Source organism: Eubalaena glacialis, chromosome 6, assembly GCF_028564815.1.
Source record: "Eubalaena glacialis isolate mEubGla1 chromosome 6, mEubGla1.1.hap2.+ XY, whole genome shotgun sequence".
Taxonomy (NCBI): Eukaryota; Metazoa; Chordata; class Mammalia; order Artiodactyla; family Balaenidae; genus Eubalaena; species Eubalaena glacialis.
The window spans coordinates 40,454,943-40,481,109 of NC_083721.1; the positions used below are offsets into that span (position 1 = coordinate 40,454,943).

General features: G+C 39.6%; 1 protein-coding gene across 2 annotated transcripts in view; it reads right to left on the reverse strand.

Moving 5' to 3' along the window:
• The window catches only part of VGLL3 (vestigial like family member 3), a 41,887-nt gene extending 19,096 nt beyond the window's left edge, over positions 1-22,791 (reverse strand). The window contains exons 1-3 of one of the 2 annotated variants that reach the window (XM_061192979.1): positions 22,219-22,791; positions 10,299-10,584; positions 797-1,330 (exon numbers count right to left, since the gene is read on the reverse strand). In XM_061192979.1, the coding sequence (XP_061048962.1) occupies positions 797-1,330; positions 10,299-10,584; positions 22,219-22,344 (946 nt within the window). In that variant the 5' untranslated portion in view covers positions 22,345-22,791. Of the gene's footprint in view, positions 1-743; positions 1,331-10,298; positions 10,585-22,218 lie in introns of those variants that run through there. The other variant, XM_061192978.1, reaches the window with a different exon arrangement.
• Positions 22,792-26,167: the final 3,376 nt, after the last annotated feature.

Sequence of the window (26,167 nt, forward strand, 5' to 3'; positions counted from 1 at the left end):
CACCATGACCTTCGGAACTAGTGAATTTCAGAGAGGAACTGAATGCTCTGTGAAGAAATATTTCCCTTACCAATTTTTTTCTAAATCTGTTGAACATAGACGTTAGAGTAGCCTCAAGTCTGATGCTTTAAAACAAGAGACAGGGAGAGGAACAGAAAGGAAGGAGAATAAGGAGGAAGAGGAGAAGAGGAAGGACGGAAGGAAGGAAAGAAGGAAAGAAGGGAGGGAGGAGGAAAATAACAAAAGGCAAATGAAGGGAAAGGAAGGGAAGGGGAAGAAAGGGAAGAGAAATCCATTCCTTTAAAATACGTTCCATAATTCTTTTTAAAGACCATGATTATATTACATGGATTATATTCCAGAAAGCAGTTTGGTTTATAAATAATAAATAAGACCTGACAAAAAAGGGAGAAGGAAAAATTACTGAAACATTCTATTTCTGAATTCTGTTAGGCATTACACATCACTGGTAGAGAGCACAGAGACACAGGAGATTTAAAGAATGTGTTTAAATCTTTGTAAATATAAGGTGCCAGAGATTCCAGTTCAAAGAAACAGATTACTAGCTTAAGAAATGGGAAAAAAGTTCTGAGACCTCTCTCACGCAGTCATACCAGTTTCTGCAGGAATGCAGGAATTCTTGAAAAATGGTTAGTTCTATAAACATATGGGCACAGCGGAACTTTCCATGGAAGAGAAAAAAAGTTTTCCAGGTATTTAAAACATCCTCCATTTTTCTGTATTTATTCCATTAATTTTTCTTCTTTTATGGAAAGGAGGAAATTGCCGGGCTCACCTGTATCAAACCCCACACTTGGCACTAAGTCCACGGTTCCGTGAAAGGCTCCGGCCCACGCTGAGGTAGCAGTGGTGACTGTAGTCGGATCTGTTTTTGTGATGTCACACGGGGGAGCGGGAATCCTGGCCGCACGCACAGACGGCATCAGCAGGGGCCCATAGGATGGATCCAGGGCAGAGCCAGCAGAAGGGTGGTGGTGATGGTGGTGGTGGTGGTGGTGGTGGCGGTGGTGCATGTGGGGGTGGTGATGCCGCATGTACATGTCATGCATGTGGCTGTAGGACGGGCTCACCTGAGATGCCAAAGGGTAGTGCCAGGACTCGGACACGGGAGGGGGAGGGGCGGGGCCAGTCTGATGCAGCCCATGTCCTGACCAGGGGCTGGGGTCAGCGGCAGTAAAGGTGCCAGGGGGTGCAGTGACCTGGAAGTCAGGATGAACTCCCCCCAAACAGGGTGCAGATGGGGGCTGGTAAGAGCTGGTCCAAAAGGAAGTCGGGAAACTACTCCGCTGGCTTGAGAGAGCTGAGCTGTCTGAGAAGACAGAAAAATACATTATTTACATAAGATTCAGTTCTGGGATAGACTTGCCTCTACTTGTCCAATATTTTACAAGCAGGCTAATTAGTATACACTCTTTATCTCCCCACACAGAGGTGAATAGATACCAGGTAAGCCTCTGAGTTGCCATGCCAAGTCAGTGCTCAGGGGTCCAGGTGCTGAACGAGTCCCCTGCTTTGTTTGCTTAGCTTAGGCTGTCACAGTCTAGGCTGAGGTCGGCAAGTCTGGAACTGGAAAGCTTCGTTTCCTCCTGCGTGTCTTGCTGCCATCAAGTCTGAGCAGAGGTCACAGGTATACAAGTCTCAGGTAAGAAAAGCTTATGCCATAGACGTGATTCAGGTAGGTTGGAAACGATGATGTTTACCAATTTCTTTTAAAGGAAAATACAATTTTCACCCAAACTAACCATTTTAATGCTGAAAGTAACAGATGGAAGTAAGATCACAATGATGCTTGCCAACCCCCATTTTCCATCAAGAAGAGTATGTTCCAAGCTTATTTTTTCTGCACAGGTCTGGGAGTTTCTAAACTGGAAATAATAATAGTTCACATTTAGTGTCAGTGACCAAATGCCCAATACTAGGGCAGGAGCTTTGCATGGATTTGATCTCATTTGATCCTCACTCCAACTCTATGAGGTAGTTACTGTTATTAACCCCATTTTAGAGATGTGGAAACCGAGGCAGGGAAGAAGCTCAAGAGTCACAGCTGGCAAGTGGGAGACTGGGCTTTGAAGACAGGTAGCCTGCCTGGATGGCTGGCTCTCATCATACCTGTGCCACAGGACAGCACACTTGTAACTATAAGCTGAACATCTAGAATTTGGTGAATATTCTGTGGAAATCATGAGTGGAGGAGATTCAACTGGGGTAACGGATTTGAGGAGATGTTTAGGGAAGGGGAAATGATATCAGAGAATAGCATTTGGAGATAAATAAGCAAGAGGGAGAACCGTCCTTGACTTTGCTTCAATTCAATTTCTCCACTCAATGGTCTTGACATATTTATATAGACGACCTACTATGCGTGAAACATGGGGCGACTAGGGATGACCGGACAGATATCACCTTTAATCACAATCTGGCAGGGGACAGATAAGTAAATAGACATGAGCAATGTAACTTGGTTTGTGCTCTCATAAGGGGAAATACAGGGAGAGGGCACTAAAGCTGCCTAAGAAAGTAATAGCTAAATAGAAAGGGTCAGGAGGGCTAGCCTTGTGAAAAGGTAGGGAAGAGTGTTTTAGGCCAGGGGTCACCCCGGGCCATGGACCAGTAGTGGTCCGTGGCCTGTTCGGAACCAGGCCACACAGCAGGAGGTGAGCAGCCGCAGAGCCACCGAAGCTTCCTCTGTATTTACAGCTGCTGCCTATCATTCGCATTACCGCCTGAGCTCCGCCCCCTGTCAGCATTATGGTGAGTTGTATAATTATTTCATTATATATTACAATGTAATAATAATAGAAATAAAGTGCACAATAAATGTAATGCACTTGAATCATCCCGAAACCCTTCCCCCTACCCACCTCCTCTGTAGAAAAATTGTCTTCCACGAAACAGGTCCCAGGTGCCAGAAAGGTTGGGGACTGCTGTTTTAGGCTAATGAAAAAGTATGTGAAAAAAAGGCCAAAAATTACACATACACACACAAATAGCATTTGAGGGACAAAAAAGAGTTCAGTGGGCAGATGGTGGCAAACAGACTATGGTCTAAGAAAGACCCACATGGGTATGGTTTTATGAGCCATGCACTAAGTGTGGGTGCTGTCCTGAGGAGATCCAGTGAGCTTAAAAGGGTTTTAATCTAGGGAGCGTTATAGTCAGAACTGTGTTTAGAAAGCTCGATACCTCCAGTGAGAGCCGGGTGCCTCCAGTGCAGGGTAACTAAGCAAGCACTGGCCTGGGAGTCTGGGGAGCTCAGCCAGAAAGCTGACACCCAGCAATTACCCTGTCTCATTGTAGGACCCCAAATGATCTGTTGGCCTCTCTGTGGCTCAGTGTCTTCCAATCAAATACGAGGCATTTGAGCTCATTTAATTCCAAATATCTTCTGGCCCCATACTTCTAACCATTCTGTGACGTGTCCTATAGAGTATTTGTATCTATAGATAACGATAAGGTTGCTTAGTACATTAGTCATGCGAGTACAGTAAAATAGTATTTTTATACTGGGTTCCACACAAAAGAACCTTGCTAGATCTTTCCATGGAATGAAAGATATCCTAAGAAGTACTGTGAAATAAAAGTATTCAGAAGTCTGACATGTTCACGTTCTCACGTCATAAACTTCCAGGACATAGTTTTCTTGCCTCAGGGAAAGCTTATATAACTTGACTCAACCCCTACATATGTAATTTGATGAACGTAATTACGATTATCACCGGGTTGTTCAAACATTTCCTTTCTCTAGCTTCCCTAAAGGCTGTGGCACTAGCACTGAGAGCTTTTCCTCTCTCTCCCCATCAGCCCTACAGCAGAGCTATCAGCCACCCCATCCGTAGACAGATAGCTATTCAGTGTCTCAATTCAAGTTTCCTCCCACCCCCTGCTCAGGATCTCCATGGATCTCAAAACCCTTGAGGAAATCTAAGCGATGATGTCTTCAAGAGGCAAAGGATGAAAGGACAAACTATTCTTCAAACCTTCCAATAGTCCTGGCAAACTTTTACTTGAATGGCTTAGTTTTGTCACAATCACAATCTATCAGAAAATAGCACTTAAAGTCACTTACTGGCATTGAGGCAAATATGTTCTATTTAAGAATGGTCTCCCTTTGACATATGAAACGTGGCTGCTAATGACAAGAAGGAAAATTGTGTAAGCTGTAGGAAGAAAATTCAATTTGCCTTAAATGATGGCCGTTTGTAGAATATTTCTATCATACCCACAGTAGAAAGCTGTTAACGTTTAAAGTTTAAAACTCATACAAAGAGTTTATAGAGGCTCCTTATATTATACAGTGCAGCTTTGCCACCACCAATCTGTTCCTTTGTTCTCACAGATCCAATCTTTGGTGGCAAACCCTTCATTCTGCTCATAATTTGTATCTCTTGCGGGGCCAGAATCCCATTATAAAAACAGCTGAACTCAACCCACAGGTGTGTGCCAGAGACAGAGAGTTCTCTTTATTAATATCCCCCATTAAAATGTCAAAAGTACAGAGAGTATATGTCATTTCCCTGGATGCTTTCCTTTTGTTTCTTTCCATTTGTATGTCCACGGACCTAATTTTATTTTACAGATGCTTACGCATTTTGGATATGCGTGCAGAAATATGAATAATGAAAAAATTCCTTACCAAAAATATTATCCTACTTATGACATATTGTATTGTGATTAGTGAACACATTAGCATTGAAAGTAGAAATCTATTCTAAAAAATGCACCCCATAGAGGCTGAACAAAGCTTTAAAATGCCCCAGGGAAAAATCAAATTAGAAGCAACTTAATATTTTCCCAGTCGGTATGTCTCCTGAGATTAACATAAAGTTTGCAGAGATCTATGCAGCCCTTTTCAAAAATAATGTTGCAGTCTACAAGTAAATGAAACTATATTGAACAGAATATGTTTATGGACAAGTCTACATTTCAAAACCACTATCTGGTATCTTGATTGTTAAAAAAGAAATTCTTGATACAAAGAAACAGATGATATTCTTTGTTTCATGCCTGGGAATCAGTGTGCTTATTTCATATGTGTGTAAATTTTTTCATTACATGACTCTTTGCTTACAAGTATTTAATCACAGCCACATTTTTTGGATGAAAAAGCTTATGAAAAACTGCACACGCTATTTCCATGCAATATTACTTTTTAGCAATTCAGAACTATGCGATATTCACACTCTGTGGTGACTTTGGGCTCAATGATACTGGATATTTGGATGACATTAACACTGAGTCTAACATGTACAAAAAGTCTAAATATACTTTGGTTCAGTTTGCATTTGGGATTAAAGAATATTACACATGCATACACACCCTTATTTCTAAACAACAACAAAAAAAGAAAAAGAAAAAAAGAAATTGTCCCATACAACCCACCCAAAGCATACCCAGTAATCTCACTGGTATGGTTTTTAGCAGAAATATGTCTTAGAGACATAAAAGACTTTAACATGGAACATCAAGTGGTTCTTTCAATTTCACAGTAGCTGGGATACTTTTTACATTAAACTTCAATGTCTCTGAAAAACAACCTAAGGGCAAACATTTTATGCAAGAGAAAATTCAACATATAATTTTAAAAAATAAATATTTTGTTACCTAATTTTGAAAAAAAAAAATGAGAACTACATTCAAAGGAAAAATGGGACCATAAAATGTTGTAGAACCTCTAACTTAAGTCATCTTAAAAATCTCCAGAAAACATATTGTTAGAATAAATACTGATTGGAAACATCCATGTTAAAAGATAATATTTACCTTTTTATTAAACTCAGTGAAAAAAAATGCTACTCCATTCTCCACATAGAGGGCCCTCGCTCTAATTTTAATTCCCTTCCTCTTGTTCTGCTTCCCATAAAAATAAATCATTGGGTCAGAGGTGAAATGATACATGTTCCAGTGTTTTCTGTCACTCAGGCATTAAGCATTACCATTATATCAAAAGACTGCCCTCCAGGTATTTTGTTCTCGAGTTGCTCAAAAATTGGCCTTGTGACTCTAAAGTGAGATTTTCAAGGGGTGCTGTCAGATGCCCTACTACTTGGAGGCAGGACAATGAGATAAACCAGGCCTCAATTTCCTCCCACGTGTTTGTTCTAAGCTTCCCAGCAGCGATTACTTCCAGTGCCTCTTAGAGATGCCACCCAACTCTCTCCGTCCCTGTCTCAGTCGGCCCAGGAGATAGGCCCTCTCTCCCCTTCCTCCTCTTTGCTAAGTTTAATGCTCATTTTGAGAGGGCTTTCTTATGAGAATGTTGCTCCAAGAAGACAGATACAGATCAGTCATGCAGAAAACATTTACTTTGTAACTACAACAAGAAAAAGTATATCAAGTTTACCACTCAGCATAGTTTTTAAGCCAGTGACATATTTGTCTATGTCTCGACTTAACTACTCGCTTTCCCTACACACACACACACTTTCTGTAATAACACTTAAGCACTGAGGTCAGTGAATAGACATATTTGAAGCCGATGCTTCTATTGTATGGGATAAGGAGACAGTCAGATTCATTAGGTTTTCTTAACTGAGAAGCCCTACTCAATCCATGAGGAGATATAATGGGAGAAGAGGTAGTCATTGTGATGTCATGTCAAATAAAGTACAAATATTTCCTGTCAACTGTTTGCCTCAAAGCTGCAAAACGTCTAAAGAGGACTTTCCTAACTCCATCAAGATACAGACGCAACGTATGACCGCTGTTCCATCATTAGCTGACACTCTATCATTTGCCTAAAGATTTACTGTGGAAATACATTCTGCAACCAAACATAATTCAGTTTTAAATTCCTTTGAAGTACTGTAGCACTTGTGTAGCACTGTGAAAACCTCATGCCATAAATTAGACCCTTTAATTTAATACAGCTGGTCAGCAGCTCCTCCTAAAGTATTATTGCTACGGCCATCAACATTGTCAATAGCCTTGAGTACTTAGTGTGTCCAAAACACTGTGTTTTTGCCAGGAATACAAACGTCCAGAAAATTGTGTTTCTGAATAAAGATCCAAGGTTGGTTTTCTATGTGCCAAATGAGTGGAAACTTACTTAAGGAAGAGAGAAAAGGCATCAGTCAGTGCCTTGCATCAAACCCTATGCCAAATAATTCATATATACTACCAAAATATCTTTACAACAACCCTAGGAGATGGGTATTAATCAACACATAGTATAGTTGAAGTTAATCTCGAGAGACTTTGAGAATTAATCGAAGATAACATTGCAACCAGGCAGTAATAAGGTCCAAACTTGAATCCAAAACAAACATAATCCAACCAAAGACCGCATTATGCAAACCTGTGTTGCTTTGGCAATTAATACAATATTTCCAGCAACTCTCTTAACTAGACATGGGAATCTCAATTTATTATACTTCTCTTTAACATATTCAATAGTTGCTAAATCCTTAATTACATCTTGTGGATTTCATATGAATCTTATCCAACCTATGTATACTTAACTAAAAACACTAATTCACAACTAGAAACAACTATGGAAAAGTTTTATTCATGAGTAGAAAGTAAATAATACATTTCAAATCATAGAACTTCACAGAAAAAAAGATTTCAACAACCACGTAATTCAACCCCCTTATTTTATAAATAAGAAAACTGTACCCAAAGATTGCATACAACTTATTACTAATAAATTCTCTATTAAGGATTTTTTTGTTTTCTAATCCTGGGTACATGGTATGAACTTGGTTCATCTAATTTAATCACTTGATCATTCAATTCATATTCCATATTTTTCACATAGAAATGCATTATCCTGAGTATTGGGGAAAACGATGTGAGTTAACTAGATAGGATATATATAGTCTCAGTGGAAGAGGAAGAGATGGAAATTGAAGAGCATGCTGTGTTTGCCTGGGCTACTCTGATAAAGTAACATACAAAGCTCTAAAAATTCTGGTCTCTACTTACACCTCTTCTTTTCATTCCATTCACACTAGTATTTCGGCTTCTCGTTGAACACTCAAGTTCAATTCTTCCTCAGGGCCTTTGCACTGGCTGTTCCCTCTGCCTTAAATAATTTCTCCCTAGATATTTGTGTGATAAGAAGCGCTCTTATTTCCTTCGGGTTGGTGCTCAAATGTAAGTCTTAGAGAGACCATCTGTTATCACCTTAAGTAAAATAATACCTTGCATCTCATTATATATATATTGCCTGTCTCTTTCATAGAAAGCTCCATTGAGTGTAGAAGCTTAGACTCTCCTGTCCACTGCTATATTCCCACTACCTAGAACATAGTAGGACCTTAATAAATATTCGCTGCATAGTTAAAAAAAAAAATATTCGCTGCATAAGTCAATGAATGAAACAGGAGATAGATTTGAAGGCCAGATTTAAGATAATGCCAAGAAAATTCTAATAATACTTATTAAAACATTACCATTATCCACACTTTCTATACTGAAATTTGACAGTCTTCCAAAGATCCTCTCCATTCAGTCATGCAGATTATGGGAAAAACACTGTTATGTAGAGTTTTTGCATTTACACAACACCTCACTTAAAACTATTATGGTTATGCTACTTTAGACAATCACTCTTACATCTAGCTATAATTTGGGGATTTCGCTCCTATATTCCAAGTTAAATGATCACTGGGTTGCATATGCTAGTATACTAAAAGAATTAGGCATTGCATTTATTACTCTCCTGGGACTGATTGTCGTGATAGGATTTATTATTGATATATCAAACTATTTATTAAAGTCAGCTAATTCACTGAAGTTTTCCTATTTTCACCCTCCACTAGCTATTAAAAGTATTCACAATGTGCTATCAAATAGGACATTGTTGGTTCTATCACCATCTTAGGATTTCAAGGACTAAGTTCTCAGTTCTTGTGGGAAGTCCATAATTACTAATCAAATAAGCAGTATGCTTCCCAATTCACCTCTACCAAGGTCTAGGTCACTTGAATATGGATTCCACCTTCCTCTTTAAAGTCACTGTGTATGTCAATGTTGTTCATATTTATTATCAGAAAGGAGAAAAGAAGGGAGGGATGGTGAAAAGAGAGAAGGGGAGGGGAGGAGAGAAAAGGGAAGGAAAGGCAGGCAGACAAGAAAGAACCATTCTTCTGATGCTGAGAGGGGACCGACCACTCATCACCTCTCACCTGCCCCCTACCACAGGTGACCTACCACAGGTGACCTATCACTGGTGGCCAGCCTCTCCTCACCATAGGATCACATGGGGCACTTACTACAGTGATTCCCAGAGCCTCCCTCTGGAGCCTCTGTCTGATTCGAAGGTCCCAATAAGGGGGCTGCAATCTGTGATTTTTAGCAGCACTAGATCAACAATGATCAAACTTGAGCCTGCACCTGAATCCCTGGGAGGGCTGGTTAAAACACAAGGTACTCTACCCCTGAGTTTCTGATTCAGTAGGTCTGGGGCTCGGCCCACAAATTTGCATTTCTAACAACTCCCATGTGATGCACATGTTCCTGGTCCTGGAAACCACACTTTGAGAACCATTTTACTAGATTCTTCTTAGAACCAGGTGAGTTCAGAAGAAACATTCATCACATATTTTTCTAAAACTACCATTGGAATGATGGATTGTTTTTTTCTAATGTTGTAATTATCTCAATTAAGTTGTCATCCGACCATTTTCTGTGAGTCAGAAATCAGATTCAAACACACCTCTCTGTGACCTCTATAAAGAGGGAAATAAAGGAGAGGAAGCCCAATCTACTGCTTTGCTTTACTGAGTTCAAAAAAAATAGCCTAAACCAGGGAGATACAGTCAGTAATGTCTGGGTTGTACACTACAAAGAGTTAACATCACAACAAAGCAGGACAGAGAAAGCCATCAAGAGAACACAAAAGGCTTTCAAAGTATGTATTCCTGGGTCAGACTCAGACCTCTGCTATGTCATCACGTAGCACCTAGTGGAATGAGCAAGAGCTAATTTTTAAACACTGATCCAGGCACGCCTATTATTTAGAGATCCAAATTGGGCCATCGGGGCTTAAGGAATGGTGCTTCGCAGCTCAATCCTGCCACTATAAACTCAGGCCAGTTGCATCACTACTTTCCATGAGGAATTTAAGGGGTGTGACTGCATCCTTTCCAACCCTGCATTCCACATGTGACAAAACTGATCCAGCTGTTTGTCTGAAAGAAATTCCTTGCTGTCCTTAAAAATTAAAAAGCGAGTGGATATCCGTCCTCCAGGGGCAAGTCTCCAGCTGGAACCTGGTACAGACGGTTGCGAAACAGAGCCAGTGCCCTGGAGAGCATCTGCTTTGGAATTCTTACCTCGCCATAAGGGGGTTAGCCCCATCTTGCTTTTTGAAATGGCAGATTCTGGATGAAGGGTGCTGGCTTGGCCCAAAGCTCTTGAGAAGTGTTCATCCACTACTGACCCAATGTCTCCCTGGAAATAAGTGAAAAGGACACAGCGAGAGTTAAGGTACTCCATCTCGGCAGGCTGGTCTCTCTCCTCCTCCTCCTCCTCCTCATCCTCCTCCTCCTCCTCCTCTTGTTTGCTGGGAAGGGTGACTTCCAGAGAGTCCTGCATCTTGCTGTATACCGCTAACTTCTTCTGGGATGGAATAAACAAAACACAGTATCAAAGACAGTTTGTAAAAAAGCATTAACGTTAACTTTTCACTAAAAAAAAAAAAAAACAAAAATCTAAATATTAACATATGTTCACAAACTGATTCTTCTTCATTTGCTTTACTCCATCTTCCCCCTCCCCAAACCAGCCTTCTGCTTCCCACCCTGAAAAAAAAAGACTTTGTTATTTCAAATTTGGCGAAAACAAAAATGTCCATTATCCAATGGTATATTCTCAGACTGTGAAAGGCAGGCTTGTTTTTTTCTTAATTTAGATATACCAAAAGGAGAATGTCTTAAAAAAAAAAAAAAAGAAAGTGACAGATCCCTTCCATTTTTGTTCCCTTTTCTATTTTAAAAATTTAATGTACAGCAACGTTATAGTTCAGGACGGGGAGGAATGGAGATGGTAGGCCTAACTGTCTGGGGGAGGGGTGGAGAAGAAAAGAGTTTTCATAAATGAAATACACTAAAATAAAAACAGGAATGTAGCATCTTATAAAAGGATTTGGCAGATGTGCTGAACTCATTTCTCAAAAATCAAACTAAAATGACAAAATAAGTCTGTGTGAAGATCCATTTTGCATGGAACATATTTTTCAGATGTTCCACTTACCACCATTATCATAAAAGGGGGAAAAAAGGTATTATGATGACTTGCTGAAAATAATACAAGATACTAGCAATGGCTAGGATGGCTTTCAAATCAAAATGAAAAAGGTTTGGTAATTTTAAAATATTTTCAAAACATAAAATCGTAGCTCTAGTAATAGTTTATATTATGACTGATACTCTTATATTTATTGCCCCATTTAATCTTTACAATTCTATAATGTGGTTATTATTACTCTCCATATTTTAAATATGAAGAAGTGAGGCACAGAGAAGTGAAGTAACTTGCCAAAGGTCACAGAGCTTATAAGTGATGGACCCAGAATGCATAATAAAAATACACAGATGTACATATGTGTGTACATGTATGTGTCAGAGGAGGGCAGGCGAGGGATATCTAGTGCGGAAAAAAAAATCACCAGAATGTTATGTTTTGTGTTCTTTTTCTGGGTGGTAAGCTTGTAGTTGGTTGTTATTTTCTTATTCCTACTTTTCAATATTTCCAAATATTTTTCGTAGAGCACATATCATTTTTATAATCAACAACTTTAGTGCAAATTATATATAAGAAAATAATGCTAAAAAATTATAAAACTCATTATCTTAATGACAAAATGAGCATCCTATCATCTGTATACCTACAAAACCTAACCCTTTGTCATACCATTTTTCGTATTTCAGAAAAAACTGCATGTTGGAAAGTGAATGTCAGTAGAAAAAAATAAATCATTCTAGAATATTCAGTAAGCACATAGTTTGGCAAGTGTTATCAAAACACATAACCAAGACTCAATGTTTCTAGTGGTAATTACTAGCCCCAAAATCTGTAGCCCCAAATTATAAATGCCTCATTCGAAAAACTGAACCCCAGCAATGAATATGTTGTTCTTGCGTGAGGTAGGGTCTGAAATGTTCAGGCACATTACAAGCTGCTGCTTATTATTGAGGGCTGTTATATATACACACACACTATATGTATCTCCCTTTTTATTTGAAATCTGTGTCAGTATGGTTATCGTTTCTTGATGAATAGATGATTCATTCCCTGTGAGTGAATATGCCTTGCTGATGAATAGGTGATTGTAATGACTGAGTGGTTATAAAATTCTTTCAATCTGTTCTGCACAGATTTGAACATGGTTATGTTTAACTTCAATAGTAAAAAACACCGTAGTAATATAGGTTATGTATAAAATGAAGAGATTGAACTAACTGACCTCTACAGTTACTCCTGGCTTTAAATTCCATTATAAAGTTACATGAATATTACTATTTATTAGTCAAATCACAGTACTGCTTCGCCGGGCACATGTGCATTTACCGAAGTTATACCATTTTAAGCAAATACACACACTCTGCCGAATATTCAGGCATATTAGAAAGAAGCACTGTTTTTATTTGGGAAAAAAATTAAAACTGATCTACAGAGTGGCTTCACTGCCTTAAGTGTTCAGTATTATCTATTAAACCGATTTCTTTTTTCTCATTAACGTCCAATGCAGCATCAGTTTGTGAGAGTCAGGCTTTGCATCTACTTGTTTAATTTGTTTAATTTTAACGCTTATTCCTTAAATGAAAGAGCCTTGGCTATGTTAATTATCCAAAGAAAGACAATTTTTTATTTTATCCCAATTAGCAATTGATTCTTAGATAAAATAAAATTAAAGTTATATATATGTGAAAGATTTGAGAACTGCAAATCAAATGCAAATATAGCCTCCATTAGTATGCAAATGTAGCATAGCATTATGATCAATAATGGTATCAATAAAATTTCTTAATTTTTACATTGATGGCAGTTGAATTTAAACTATAGATTTTCAGTCTATTTAAGATTACACAATTTTCTAAATGCTATATAATTTTATGTTACTCTTTTTTAACCAATTGCTGAGTGGTTGGATACAAATAAGTTATACATTTTTCACTATGAAATGGGGAAAAATTAAGCAAAATCTTCCATTGTATCAAAATACCTTTTATGAGTCTATTTTCTAAATGTCAATTCTGTCAACGGATGCATTGATTCCCTATAATCTTTATATTTCCTATATATGTAATATATATCTATATATACACATATGCATTTATATAAGTATATGTTGAAATATTCCTTTCAAATAGCCGTGGTACTATAAAAATATCTATATTGACTCCTCTATTTAAATACATTTTGGGAGGATGATTATAAAATATACTTTTTTTTCCTCTCTCCCAGCTCTTTGAGGCAGGTCTTCTACTAGTTAAATAAACTTGCTGGAGACCATCAAAAAATAAAAAATAAAAAAGGAGCCTATGATATAGCTACCAATGGGCAGGATATAAAGCATATTTATCAACCCCCTCTTGCATTTTGCATCAATTTTCACAAATTTTAGTGTACCCATTTAAATATTTACGTTTACAACACACAGGAGCATTTATGATCACACCATCAACATCACTGGTTAAAATAAGAATTCTAAAGCATCCAAACAGCCTGATAGCTTTCTAAAATGGCAACACTGAATTTACATACATTTTTTAAACATCAGGTGTGAGCATGAAGAAAACGGGAACACACAATTTAAACAGCAATTGATCCATATGCTAACATTCACACTATCCTAATCTTCTTCCCCAATGACTCTTAAGCCTCAACTGCCTTCTGTTATCTGTGCTTTTGTGACTGTAAATCAATCCTTCGCTTTTTTTAAAAAAAACTCAGTATGTTATTTATGTACACTGTTGCCATATTCTGTATTTACTTGGTGTTTGCTCCTTGGAATGAAACTTCCCTAGTGCTATCTTCATTCTTGAAAGTAATATATAAAATTTAAAACTTGAAAATAAATCTCAAATCATCAGAACCTAGATTTCCTGAATCAATGCTGAAAGGCAATGTGGTTCATACTTTTCTCAAAATGCACTATCACAGCCTAAAAATAGCCCAATCTGTCAGAAGTCTTCATGTTTTTCTTACTAAACGCTTACGAATTATTAACAAAAATAAGTCATCAGAAGGAATTTCAAAGACTACAATTTGGTTTATTGAATGCACCTTAACTGGTTCATTTTCCATTGCAGAGTAATGACAAATTTCCTTCAGGTAAAAGAACCCTTGAGTTAGATGAAACAGTGACCGAGTTAACAGGCACAGAGTTAAAATTAACTCAGAAAGACTTGAAAGTAGCAGTGTGAAGGAGTCCGCCTAGGCAGTGCGGACCATGCCCAAACACCTCACAGCCTGCCATCAGGCACAACAGAAACAAACTCGCACAGGAATGTGCCGGGGAAAGGATTTGTCTGACAAGAGAAAGACTTCCATGTCAGGAGCCAAATACCACTAACTTCCCAAGGCTTAAGCCTACAAAATGCCAAATGATTACTGTGCATATGTGGAAACTTTTTTTCTAAGGAAACAAAAGTATTTTCATGAATCATTGGATATTTGGAAACAACTATTTTTTTTTTTTAATTTCTACTGGCTATCTTCTCTAAATGCAATGGTTCTTTCATCCTGAGAGACATGGTTAGAGCCTGTAAGAAAGGACCACTAGCCCATAGTCAATGTTTCAAAACTATAAAGCCCATAAAGCAGTGTGTTGCTCTTTGATCCTATTTTTCTGAATTTACTTGAATAACAGATTTTTAAATCTATCCCAGAGAGACTTGAAGTTTTGGTCCTTGGCCTATTTGGAGGAGGAGGAATCAGGTTGAGGGAAGGTGGGTCAGGATAAGGAAGATAGTTCACAGACCTTTGATATTTTATTTCACTAACTGTTACACATACACAAATATTTTGTCCAAATAATTATTCTCAATGTGTATATGCAAAAACTGATTTACTTGGCCAGATCATCTAACTAGTAAATGGCAAGGATGGGATTAGAACCTATTTCTGTCTGACAACAAAGCATCTGCCAAGAAAACAGACTAAAGAAAATGAGTCTCTATATAATATTTAGTTTAACTGTATAAACAAATAGAAGCCCACAGTCAGCGTGGCATCATATGCTAACTAAAGAAAGTCTAAAGTTATTTATAACACTTAAAAACTAGGGATGTAAACATATCAAAGATATGGCTATTAAATAATGCAGTGCTCTTCAAAATATATGTATATCTAGATGAACCTGCCCTTCTATATCTAGAAATGTGTTGTCCCCTTGGCAAGTCAGATACAAAATACCATTTTTCTGGAAATCCTATTTTGGAAATGTGAGTGGAGCCAATTTACTAGACACATGCAGACCTCGAGATTCTGTGTTTGTTTGCTTTTTTTTTGTTTTTTATTTTTCTTAACAGTAGGAGGAGCAAACCAAAAATAATATTAGCTATTTTTGAGCACACCTGCCACTCAATGATTCTGGTCATTATCAAAAAAAATCAAACCCATCCCCTCAAAGGATGAAATTTTTCCAGTTTTGAGGATGTTAAAAAAAATGTGCCACAGGCTGAGAATTTCAAAATTTGCATTCCCAAAATGTTTTAAGCAATGATCGCATCATGAGGGTATGTGTTCTCTCTCAAACTGACTGCTTTGAATGAAACAACAGTTTCTGATGTATAAATTTCTGGTATGTTTACGGAATCCTATTACTAGATTTAGGGTATGATTTCACTTTTTAAAATTTATCTGTTAGTCATCGAATTGCCAGTTAATTCTTATTTTGTGTCAGTCATTGTGCAAAGGCTCGGTGCCACAAAAATGAAAGTCATAGCAGTTGAGAGAGGGTTGTAAGGAAAATGGTAAAGAAAGAGAACCTCCAGGTTTATCCACATGGCTAATTGTCTAATTTCTCCAAGTAGCTAATATTCAAAAATTTAAAAATGAGAAAAGTAAGAGGGTAACACTAGGTGAATTACTAATTGCTTTTGTTGCTTCTAAAGAAGCCCAGATGGAAAGGGAACACAGTAGAAAGAGAACTGGAATGGTTAAGGGGATTTGACCAAAACTAGTCCATGAATCTGGGTAAGGCACCGAAACCTTTGGCCCTCAGCTTCCTCTTCTGAAGATGAGGAATTTTGACTTCATTATCTCAGAGGTCTCGTCCAACTCTATAGGCTAATAAGCAACATGCTGGAGCTCTAGACAAACTCACACTTAATTTTGTTTCTTACGTTGGCTGCCTTTTCTGATTTTGCAGGACACTGGTCAAAAAAACCCTACAGATCATTGAAGACTAATTCATTTGCAGACATAGGTCATCTAGCCCAATTCCTAGGAATTAGTTTGGGTACTTCCTTTAGCTATCTTCACAGTAACCAGAAAGGAGGCATCCTTCAAATATCCCCACCCCATCCCCCAAGGACAAGTGTTTTCGCACACTAAAACAACATAGTTTTAAGAGGAAAGGACACCTGTTCGGTTTAGGCCCTTCTTCCTTTCTTTTCTTTCCTTTTTTTTTTTTTTTCTCTACTGAAGCATGAGACAAGTGAAAAATAGTTCAGTTATCCCAGTTCAGACCGTACTTGTAAATTACTGAAATAAATCTGGTATCCACTGAAATATCTATAAATATGGCATTCATGACTTGTTTCTAGCAACAGACGTTTGGGTCTAATGGTTCAAGTCACTATTAGGGTCTTCCTAAATGAATAGTTAAAGCAGAAAACCAGCTGCTGAAAGAGGTGCTTTTTAAAAGAGTCAGTGCAAAGTTTTGACCAAAATTATTTCCTCCACTATCTCTGCCAGAGTCTGAAATTCAAGTATTGGAGAGTTTTTGTTTGTTGAATGAAAATGTTTTTCTAGAGACAATACCTTAAATTGTTATGTATTACTAGATGTATCAGTTTTGAGATTTCTTTTTAAAGCCAGTTGGAAATAGGGCCGATGGGAATGGGATTCAAGTTAAGTGGCTGGGTTTTAGAATGGCAGTCACTTAACTCTCGAGTTCGCTTTAGAATCTGCCTTAGGCATCTTGCGCATAATATTTTTAGTCTTATTGACAATCCCCTTTGCACAGAAAAACACAAGGCAGAAATGTACATACTGCCCAACGGGGTCAACACAGCATCTCTTCTGTAGTTGTCCAAGGAAGCACCGTGCAGGATCGTTCTACCCACTGATCCCCCTCATTTCCGCTGTTATGAGTCATGTCCCCGTCATCTCCAACTCTGTGAGATGTGAGACTTTACCAAGTGCTAAGTGAAGTAGGACTTCCTTGCGTTGAATGAAAATATCCTTCACTTAAATTTCCACAGAGTGCTTCCTTGTCCCGGCATTTGTTTTTTCTGGTGAATGTAGCCTCACTGCACATGATTTTATGGATTTCAAGCCTGCCCTTACTATCCGTATTGTAATCTCCATTCTGGTTGACTGCCAGAGACAACAGTTCAGTTTAGTTATTTCAAAGTTTAATTTTCCTTCTAGCTTTGAATTTTCTGGCTGGAAAGTTATTGGGAGCATAAAGCTCTGGGGCACTTGAAGCTTCTAAGTCTCTACAGTCAAGTTACTTTGTGTAGTTTGGAATCAGAGGGGCTGTTCTCTCTCAAAGAAGTCCTGTATGAATTCTTATAAATCTACTTAAGTCCTTGCTTACAGTTGCAAGAAAATCATATCCTCCAACTTAAATAAGTGGACTGTGTATTGAAACTATTTAGAATGTAATTGTATGCTTTCCTCTTAATAAATCTAAACTTACGTTGGAACAGCAATGATATATGAGGCACTTAAAGCTGACTGTTAATACCACTTCCTGCATATTATTTTCAAATAAATACATGTTCATTTGCTAAGTGGATATTCTGCTTCATCAGCAAAGGATGCAACACGGATAGCAAAAGTCATTAGCATAATACAAATGCTTGCAAAACAACTTTGGAATGCCTAAACTAAAAACGTACACTACCAAGGACTTGGAAAGAATTTCAAGCTCCAAGGCCAAAGAATCTACTGCATATTAATCTTCTTTATCAAAAAGTTGATTTGGAGCATTAAAGACAAAAATAAGCCTATTGTGCAATAGCAAAAAAAAAAAATCTTGGGAGACAGCATGGTATGGTGGAAAGATGCTCTGCTGGGGAGCAGGGGATCCGGTGGTCCTGATTTTGTCACCAATTAGCTTTGAAATCTTTAGCCAGGCATTTCAGCCCTATAAACATGCATTTCCCCATCTGTAAAAGGAGGGGTTGAAGTATGTTTTCCCAGGGTTTTTTTCCTAACAAACAGAATCTCAGATTTTATGACCTAACCAAGGTGGCAGAGTCCAGAGAAAGAGTTTGAAAAACTCCTTACAAACTTAGAACTGGAGTTCTGCCTCCCAAGACTTTTAATTCTCGTAAGTGAAAGCATGCATGCATATTCACCCAGCTGTCACCCTTGAAGAGAGCAGCGTCAATATGCTCTAATTTACATGAAGCCCAAAGTGCGATTGTTAAAAACCCCTATGCACAATTAGAGAATGGGCGATTGTTCTCCTCTGCTTTCACCACCTCACCTATGAACTCACCCAGTTCTGAAAGCTTTGCTTTAAGTATCTCCCTAATGTTAACATTATGAAAATATGGGGGGAGGGAGATTTTAGACGACAGATCGTCTGCATTTAAGATGAGGAATCTATGGGGTATGAAGGGAATTTATGATTGTTTCCCTCAATTTTTCCTGACACATATTTTGAAATTGTTTTCTCTTTTTTCCTACTGTCACTGTTGGGATACAAACGCATTCCTTTCTGTACACGTTCTGCAGTGTCATCATGCCTTTGGAGCACGTGCTGAGAGACTAAGTCGAGAGTTCTCCTGAGGAGTTGGTAGGGACTGATGCATTCAAGCAATGAAGAGATGGTGGGCACAGGGACCAGAGACCTTAGCATTCCTTAGCAAATCCTGGCTCTATAAAGCACACCGTTAGATTTATGCACAGCCACACAATTTCTAGGAATTAACGTCAGGGACTATAAAACTGACTCTTTAGGTATATTTACATTTTACTTTGATTCACTTAGCCTACTGTATGCTTAAGTAACACACTGCAATGCAGCCTGATGTATACGCAGTTCACTGTTTTTAAGGTACTAACCTATTACCCACCTATGATTTATAATATGTTCAATTAAAAAATGAAACAAAATTCCAAGTGCCTTTTACACTTGTAATTACACAAAATTACATTGTACTTTTACGTGGAAAGCTGCGAATACATGTGCCTGGAGCATTAAGTTCTACTATTTAAAAAAGAACTTCTGCTATATAATCATGCATTAAGAGGAAAATACACCTATGTTTAAAATCTATCATAATAAACCACTATGAGATAATAATTTACAAGGACTATAGAGCTATATGGACTTGAGGAAAAAATCAGTTCAAAGATACACTACAATAATTGAAAATACAGAAGTGATACAAAACTTTAATGCTCTCTTTTCTAACATTTTCTAAATGACCATTAAACTTTGTAACTCTGTCACTTTTCCTGTCCTCAACAAGTGAATTTTTCAAATACAGTAGGACTCGTAGCCCTTGTTTTTGTCTCCCAGGCAAGATGCTATTAGGGGTCACTTCCCACGTACGGAGAAAACAATCTTCATGGATAATAATGATAAAACCTTATGGAATGCAAAAACAACCAAAATATGTATTCTCAGATGACTACGTTGGGGCCAAGTCAATATTAGTCCCACTTCACCCACGCACCACATAGTCTAAAAATGCTGTCAGCCTGATAAGAATTTCCTGATTTACTCTGTTTTCCAGCAGAAAATATAGGTCATCAAAATAAACCCCTGACAGTAAAAGAACAGTAGTTACACTACTGTCTTTTTATTTTGCTAGCCAGTTATATAGTCAAATGGTTGCTTTACCTGACAAAAAAAGTAATCTCGAACAAGCCAGTGTAGTAAAAGCAACATGAAAATTTCAAGCACACTTCTCAGCTAAGTTCTTAAGTTCAACTCAGCCTAACATCTACTTAAACAATATCTACAGAAGCTCAAAGGATAGCAGAAATTGTTCACTATTTACTAATATGTGCCACTCATCGAAGTGGACAATTCAGGTGAAAAAGAAAGCTCATTTTTTGGTTTGTTGACGGTCTTAGCAAAAGAATGCGATTTGGGAACTGAGTTTTGGGGCAACTGCAAAAGTTAGGTAAGGTATTGGAGTTATTTTTTTATTGAAAGCTAAATTTCATGATTAGTTATTTATAATTTTTCTGATACCAAATTTTATTTTCTAGCTCAAAAAAGTATTCCAATTCTAACCCCCACTAGAGAGTCGTATTTTAATGGAACTATTTTCACAACTCTGGAAAATAAAACCTTATTCACAACTATTCTGCTAAAGTTATTTTTGAAGGGGAAAAATACCTTTCTGAATGTTTAGTAAAGTTTGAGGCTGTTGCTTGTCCACATTCCAATTGATAATTGAAGGCCTCTACAGTCTCTCAGATGGAAGAAAGTAAAGAAGAAAAGGGTGGTTCATCTGGGACACAGTGTTCATAAAACACAGAAAATGGATATACAGCGTCTCTTTGCATCACTTGCCTGACTTGGGCTTAAATGGTTTCCTCCATTACTTATATCTTTTATATTAAAGCCAAAGAAAAAGAGCACAAACAAAATGTTTTAACCTGTCACCCTTGATCACAAATTACAAAAAGTTTTCCCATTTCCCTCCCTAAAAGTAATCTTGCTTTGAAATGCTTAAGATGACGAAGAAAAAAAAAAAAAAAAAAAAGATAGCTAGAAAGTGGGGCTCCTTCCTCTTTTGCCCTAGTTGTCCTGGTTAAGCTCATACCGTTCAGCAGATAAATCTAGAGTATGTACTCTTCCAGAATCAGCTGAATTTCAGTCCCTAAATTCTAAACAGAAGTTATCATTTCTTTCCAAAGAGTAGCACAATAAATCTAGTAAAGAGACAGGGGTAGAGGAAATAAATTAAATGGCCAGATTAATTAAAGGGCCAACCCCTGAAGACCACAATAAAATATATGTTTTTTAAGAAACTAAAAAAAAAAAAATGTCAATCAATAAATTCTGTGGATGTTAGTTTCGGAACCATATCTAGATCCCTGATAGGTGTCTCTACCTCAGAGTATGTATATTTGTTTAAGTCTCACCAAATCAGCCCACCCTAATTCCCAGAGTCTCAGGACCCTATTTTGGTACAGCCCCTGGCCACATGCTCACATATGTGTTTTATGTAGCGCTAACTAAGCCTTGACACACTGCGGGCGAACAGGGAGGAGCGTCCAGGGGTACCTAGTGCTTAATTCCCCAGAACCCTACTCTCCCTTCTAAAGGAACTTTATCATCTCCCTAGTTCCTGAATCCTTTTTATGCAACAGCATTCAGTCACTCTTGGCATGGTGGAGACCCAGCATCCAGTGATCCAAGGTTACCTCTTAGCTGGGAAAGGAAAGGGTTCTTCTGCCCAACAGACTGAACCATAACATCTCTGTGCTTTGATGGAATTAAAAATGAATGAGGAATTTGGGGAACAATCCCTGTCACCTAAGTATGGAAGATGACAGACTTTGCAGAGAACTTCTAGTAACATTTGACAGATATTACACTAGACTCATGTTCCACCATAAAAGTTCCAGAAAAGTCATTCCATGGGCCCACTGTCCAGGTGGCCTCCCCTATGTCAGTGACACATTTCATCCTCTTAATCAAGAAAACCCTGAAACACTCCACCGTTTCAAAGGAAACAAAATATTTGGTTTAAAGGAAGTTTACTCACATACTCCTAAGACAGATGCCCTTGGTGAGCTTCAGAGAACTGAGCCCTAAGAGCTAGGGTGGCTACGAGGAATAGCTTCTGAGCCGGTGACAAGAGCTCACTGAAGCCCCCAGCCAGGTAATGCCTCACTTGGAATCCCCACCCGTCCACCTGGCAGCTCGTCCTTCCCGAAGCCTCGTCTCTTCTCTTCTGATGGCTTTCTGTTCAAGGGCGCTCCCGCAAGTCTCAGAGCATCCTCCGCGCCACCCGTCCCAGAGGGACGTCTTGGGAGCCCCAGACCGATACTCTCGCTGCCCCTCGCCCCCGCCCCCGGCAGGCTGCCCGGTCGGTGACTCACCTGCTGGCCAGGTTGGGGCGCCGGGTGGTAATAGGCTGTGGGGCAGGTTGCAGCTGCCACGGGGTTGGGCAGATACTGGGGCGCTCCATACGGCTGGGGGTGATACATCACCTCCGCACAACTCATGGCAGCCGGGGCAGCGGCGGCCCCGGAGCTGCGGCCGCTGCTCTACGCGCTCGCGCGACGGGCGCCGCCGCAGCTACCGCCTCTGTCGCAGCCCCAGCTGCTACTGTGGCGAAGGCGGGTCCTCGGCGGCCGTGGGCTCCGCGCGGGGCGCGGGCTCGGAAGGGGTTGGCAATCGGCGGGGTCCCATGCGCGGGCACCCTCATCTTCAGCCCCTCCGGGTGTCCCCTGGCCTGCGCTTATATAGCGACTCGGGGACGCATTGGCCCGCCGCGCGGCGGGAGCATGGCAGTGCGGGGCTCGGGCGAGGGCAGCGGCGCCCACGGCAGCGCCAGCCGCAGCCGCAGCCCCGGCCGGGGTCGGGCAGACCTGGGGAACCGGGCTCTGGTTTGCATATACACAATGCACGCCCGGGGCTCGTCCTATCACCGGCGCTCCCGGCTGGGCGAGGACCGGGAGGCGGGGGCAGAGGGAGGGGGCCGACAAGGGAGGAGGGGGAGCACCTCGTCTCTCCCGGCTCTGACGCGGAGCTCCGCGAAGTTCCTCCAACTCGGTCGGTGGCGGGCCGGTCGCCCAGCAGGGGGACCCCGGAGAGGGCCGGCCGCGGATTGGAGCGAAGTTGCAAGCTCTCTCCGCCTCCCGGCAGCGGGGTGGTGGTGGGAGGGAAGGAATGGTATGCGAGAGGTTCCACGCCCTGAAAGCTCCGCGGGTTCCCACACCACCTCCTGTCACCTGGGCGCCGGGGCGAGGGCTTCCCAGCCCCAAGGAGCTTTTACAAGGAACACCAAACTAGAGGCCAAGGCTAAAGGAAGGCCAAGTGCACTAGGAGGTAAAACAGAGCAGGCGCAAAATGAGCTGGAATTGGCTCCTACATTTGATATAACCGTAAGTGAAAGTTAACTTCATTGCAAGCGCGCACGTGCCAAGAATGCGACGCGGTTTTCCGTAAGCAATCTCCGCTTTAAGTTAACACCTTCATGGTATGACCTCCTTGCGGGACGTCAACCTCTTCTGGCTTTTTCAGCCTGGTTTCCATAGAGCAACAGACAGTGACAGTCGATTAAACCCATCCAGCTATTATTTAAAGGTTGATTTGCACGTGGTTTACAATCCTCTCGGAAATGAAAAGTTTGTTCCTAGGAATGTAATTGTATTTCAGTATAATCAGGTAAAGTAGAAAAGATTTATACTTATTTTATAAATAAGCAAACTCTCTGACCAAGTGTATCTCTCCCCCTATATATGACACAGAACAATCTCTTTTGTTTTCACAGAGACTATCCTTTGAGGAGAAGTTAATCTAGATGTTAAATGTCCTGATGTTGTTATGGACAGACTTGTGTCCCCCTAAAATTCACGTGTTGAAGCCAAACCCCCAATGAGACTGTATTTGGAGACAAAACCTATCAGGAGGTAATTAAGGTTAAATGAGGTCATAAAGATGGGGCCCTAATCTAGGACTGGTGTCTTTATAAGAAGAGGAAGAGATGCCACAGATCTGCCTGCTTTGGCACAGAGGAAAAGCCTTGTGACACCCAGTGAGAAGCCTCAGTCTACAAGCCAGGAAGAGAGGCCTCACCAGAAATTAACTCTGAGGGTACTTTGATCTTGGATTTTTAGCCTCCAAAACTGTGACAAAATAATTTCTGTGTTTAAGCCACCCAGCCTGTGGTATTTTGTTATGGCGGCCCTAGCAGACTAATGCAGATGTACAGTACTAATATATTGTTTGTATTGTTAACCTTTATATGAATGTGTATGTGGCTATGTATAACTACACAAACACAAATATATAAATGCATATACACTCACACATGCCCTCACTCATACACTCAAATATACAAACTATAGTAATTGGATAGGAACTCTTGGCTACTCACAGCAGCTCCTATTCACTCACTCATTCTTTCATCCACTGAAAATTAAAAATATATTTATTAAGAGCTTAGTTTAGACTTTGTACTCTTTGTAATGGAGGAGTATTCCAATCAGTAACAGACATACAAATTTATTTAAAATGTTTATTACTGCCTTTTCACAAGTTGACAACCACTGGTCATACCCATCTTCTGTGTTCCAGGTTCATCTACTCAGTTTCTGTCTGGATGGCTCCACATAGATGTTCCGTAGGAACCTCAGTCGTAATAGCACTAATATTTTCCCCATAGCCGCAACCCGACCCTCCTCTTTTAATCCCCATTTCAGGTATTGAAACTCCCACGCTAGTTGCTGAGCTGGAAATCTGGGAATCATCCAACATCACAGTCCCCACATCTGGTCTTGGAGTCCATTTCATACACACTTTTACCTTTCTACTGGCTCTCTCCACTCATCTCTTTATCTCTGCTGCTATGATCCTTAGTTCACTCAGCACCCCTCACCCAGAATCCCGCAAGAGGCACCTACCTGATTTCCAGGCCCCAAGTTCAACCCTCTTCTCATCCATTTTTCATGATTTGTCCTCCTATCCTTTTCCATCCCAGCCACTGCAAATCCAACAAAGTAATGATGCTTGACCCTCTTTTAAAAAAAATTTCCCAGCAGCTCCCCAAAGTCCACAGTCCCAACTCTTTAACATTCAAATTTTGGCCCCTACCTATGTCACCATCTCCTGCAACTGTCCATTCAGCCATTTGAATTGAGACCTCCCTTTCTAGGAAGAAGCGTGGTCGCTTAACACCACTAACTTTATCTTCAGATAATTTAATATATCTGTAACTGATTATTTTTTTGTACAATTATGTGCTCAATATGTCTCCTCCACTAGACAGTTGCTGAGACCATTTATATCTTGTACATCTAACATTTAAAAGGTGTTCAGGCTATTATTTGTTGACTTAGAAAATAAAGGCAGAACTAGATCCAACATGTTCATACCCCAATTTCTGTATCTTCCCTGTGCCCCATAGAGCCTCTATCTAGTATGCTGCAAATATTTACTGTATGACAAAGATGTAGTTCTCAGATCCTAGTAAGTCATGGACTCAAAAGTCTGGAGGTATTTGGCAAAATCTTTCTATAATGCAATATCTTTGTTTTGATACCTCCCTTCATTTCCATATTGCAGCGATGGAAGAAAATGAGAAAATGAAGATAAATTCTGCCCAGACAGAATTAGAATCTAGAAGAAGCATAGACAGAACAGAAGGAGAAAATAACCCGTCAAAGGGTGGAGTCTTTGTTTGCTCATTAATAAAAAGTAGGATCATTCCTGTTAAGGAGAGCTAATTTGGAGTTCTGATAGGAAAACAGATGCGCCTTACTTCCCCCAGGTAGATGTTTAGGGTTTTAGAATAGAAAAGAATCAAAAAGATCACCTAGTCTAAAACATCTTCTTTCAAAGATAAGCAAAAATCTCCTAGGGAAATGGAGGCAGAACTAAAACCAAAGTGTCCAGGTCTCTGGACTCTTAGTTCAGTTCTTTATCACCCACAGTAATATTTATAAACAAACACATATGTAAATCTACATGCATGCATACGTTATATGTGCGTGTGCATACATGTACCTATTCGTGCATATCCATTTACGCATATAAGAAGAGGTTTTAGATGAGATTATCCTTTGGTGAACCTTGAGTTGTGGAAAAGGAGTGAGGGGAAATGTAGGCCAATTACATTTGACAATAGTGAGTCACCCACACCAGAGAATTTGATCTAACCACTGGTGTACTCATTTTCATATCTGTCACGCAGAGGTGGGTGTCACAATTACTTGGAATAACTCAGCGATGGGATGGAACTTGATAATTTGCACTTCTGAGCCCAAGTTCTTCAAAAATTACTCATTTACCTTCTTTTTCTTCTCTCAGTGTCCACCACTGATC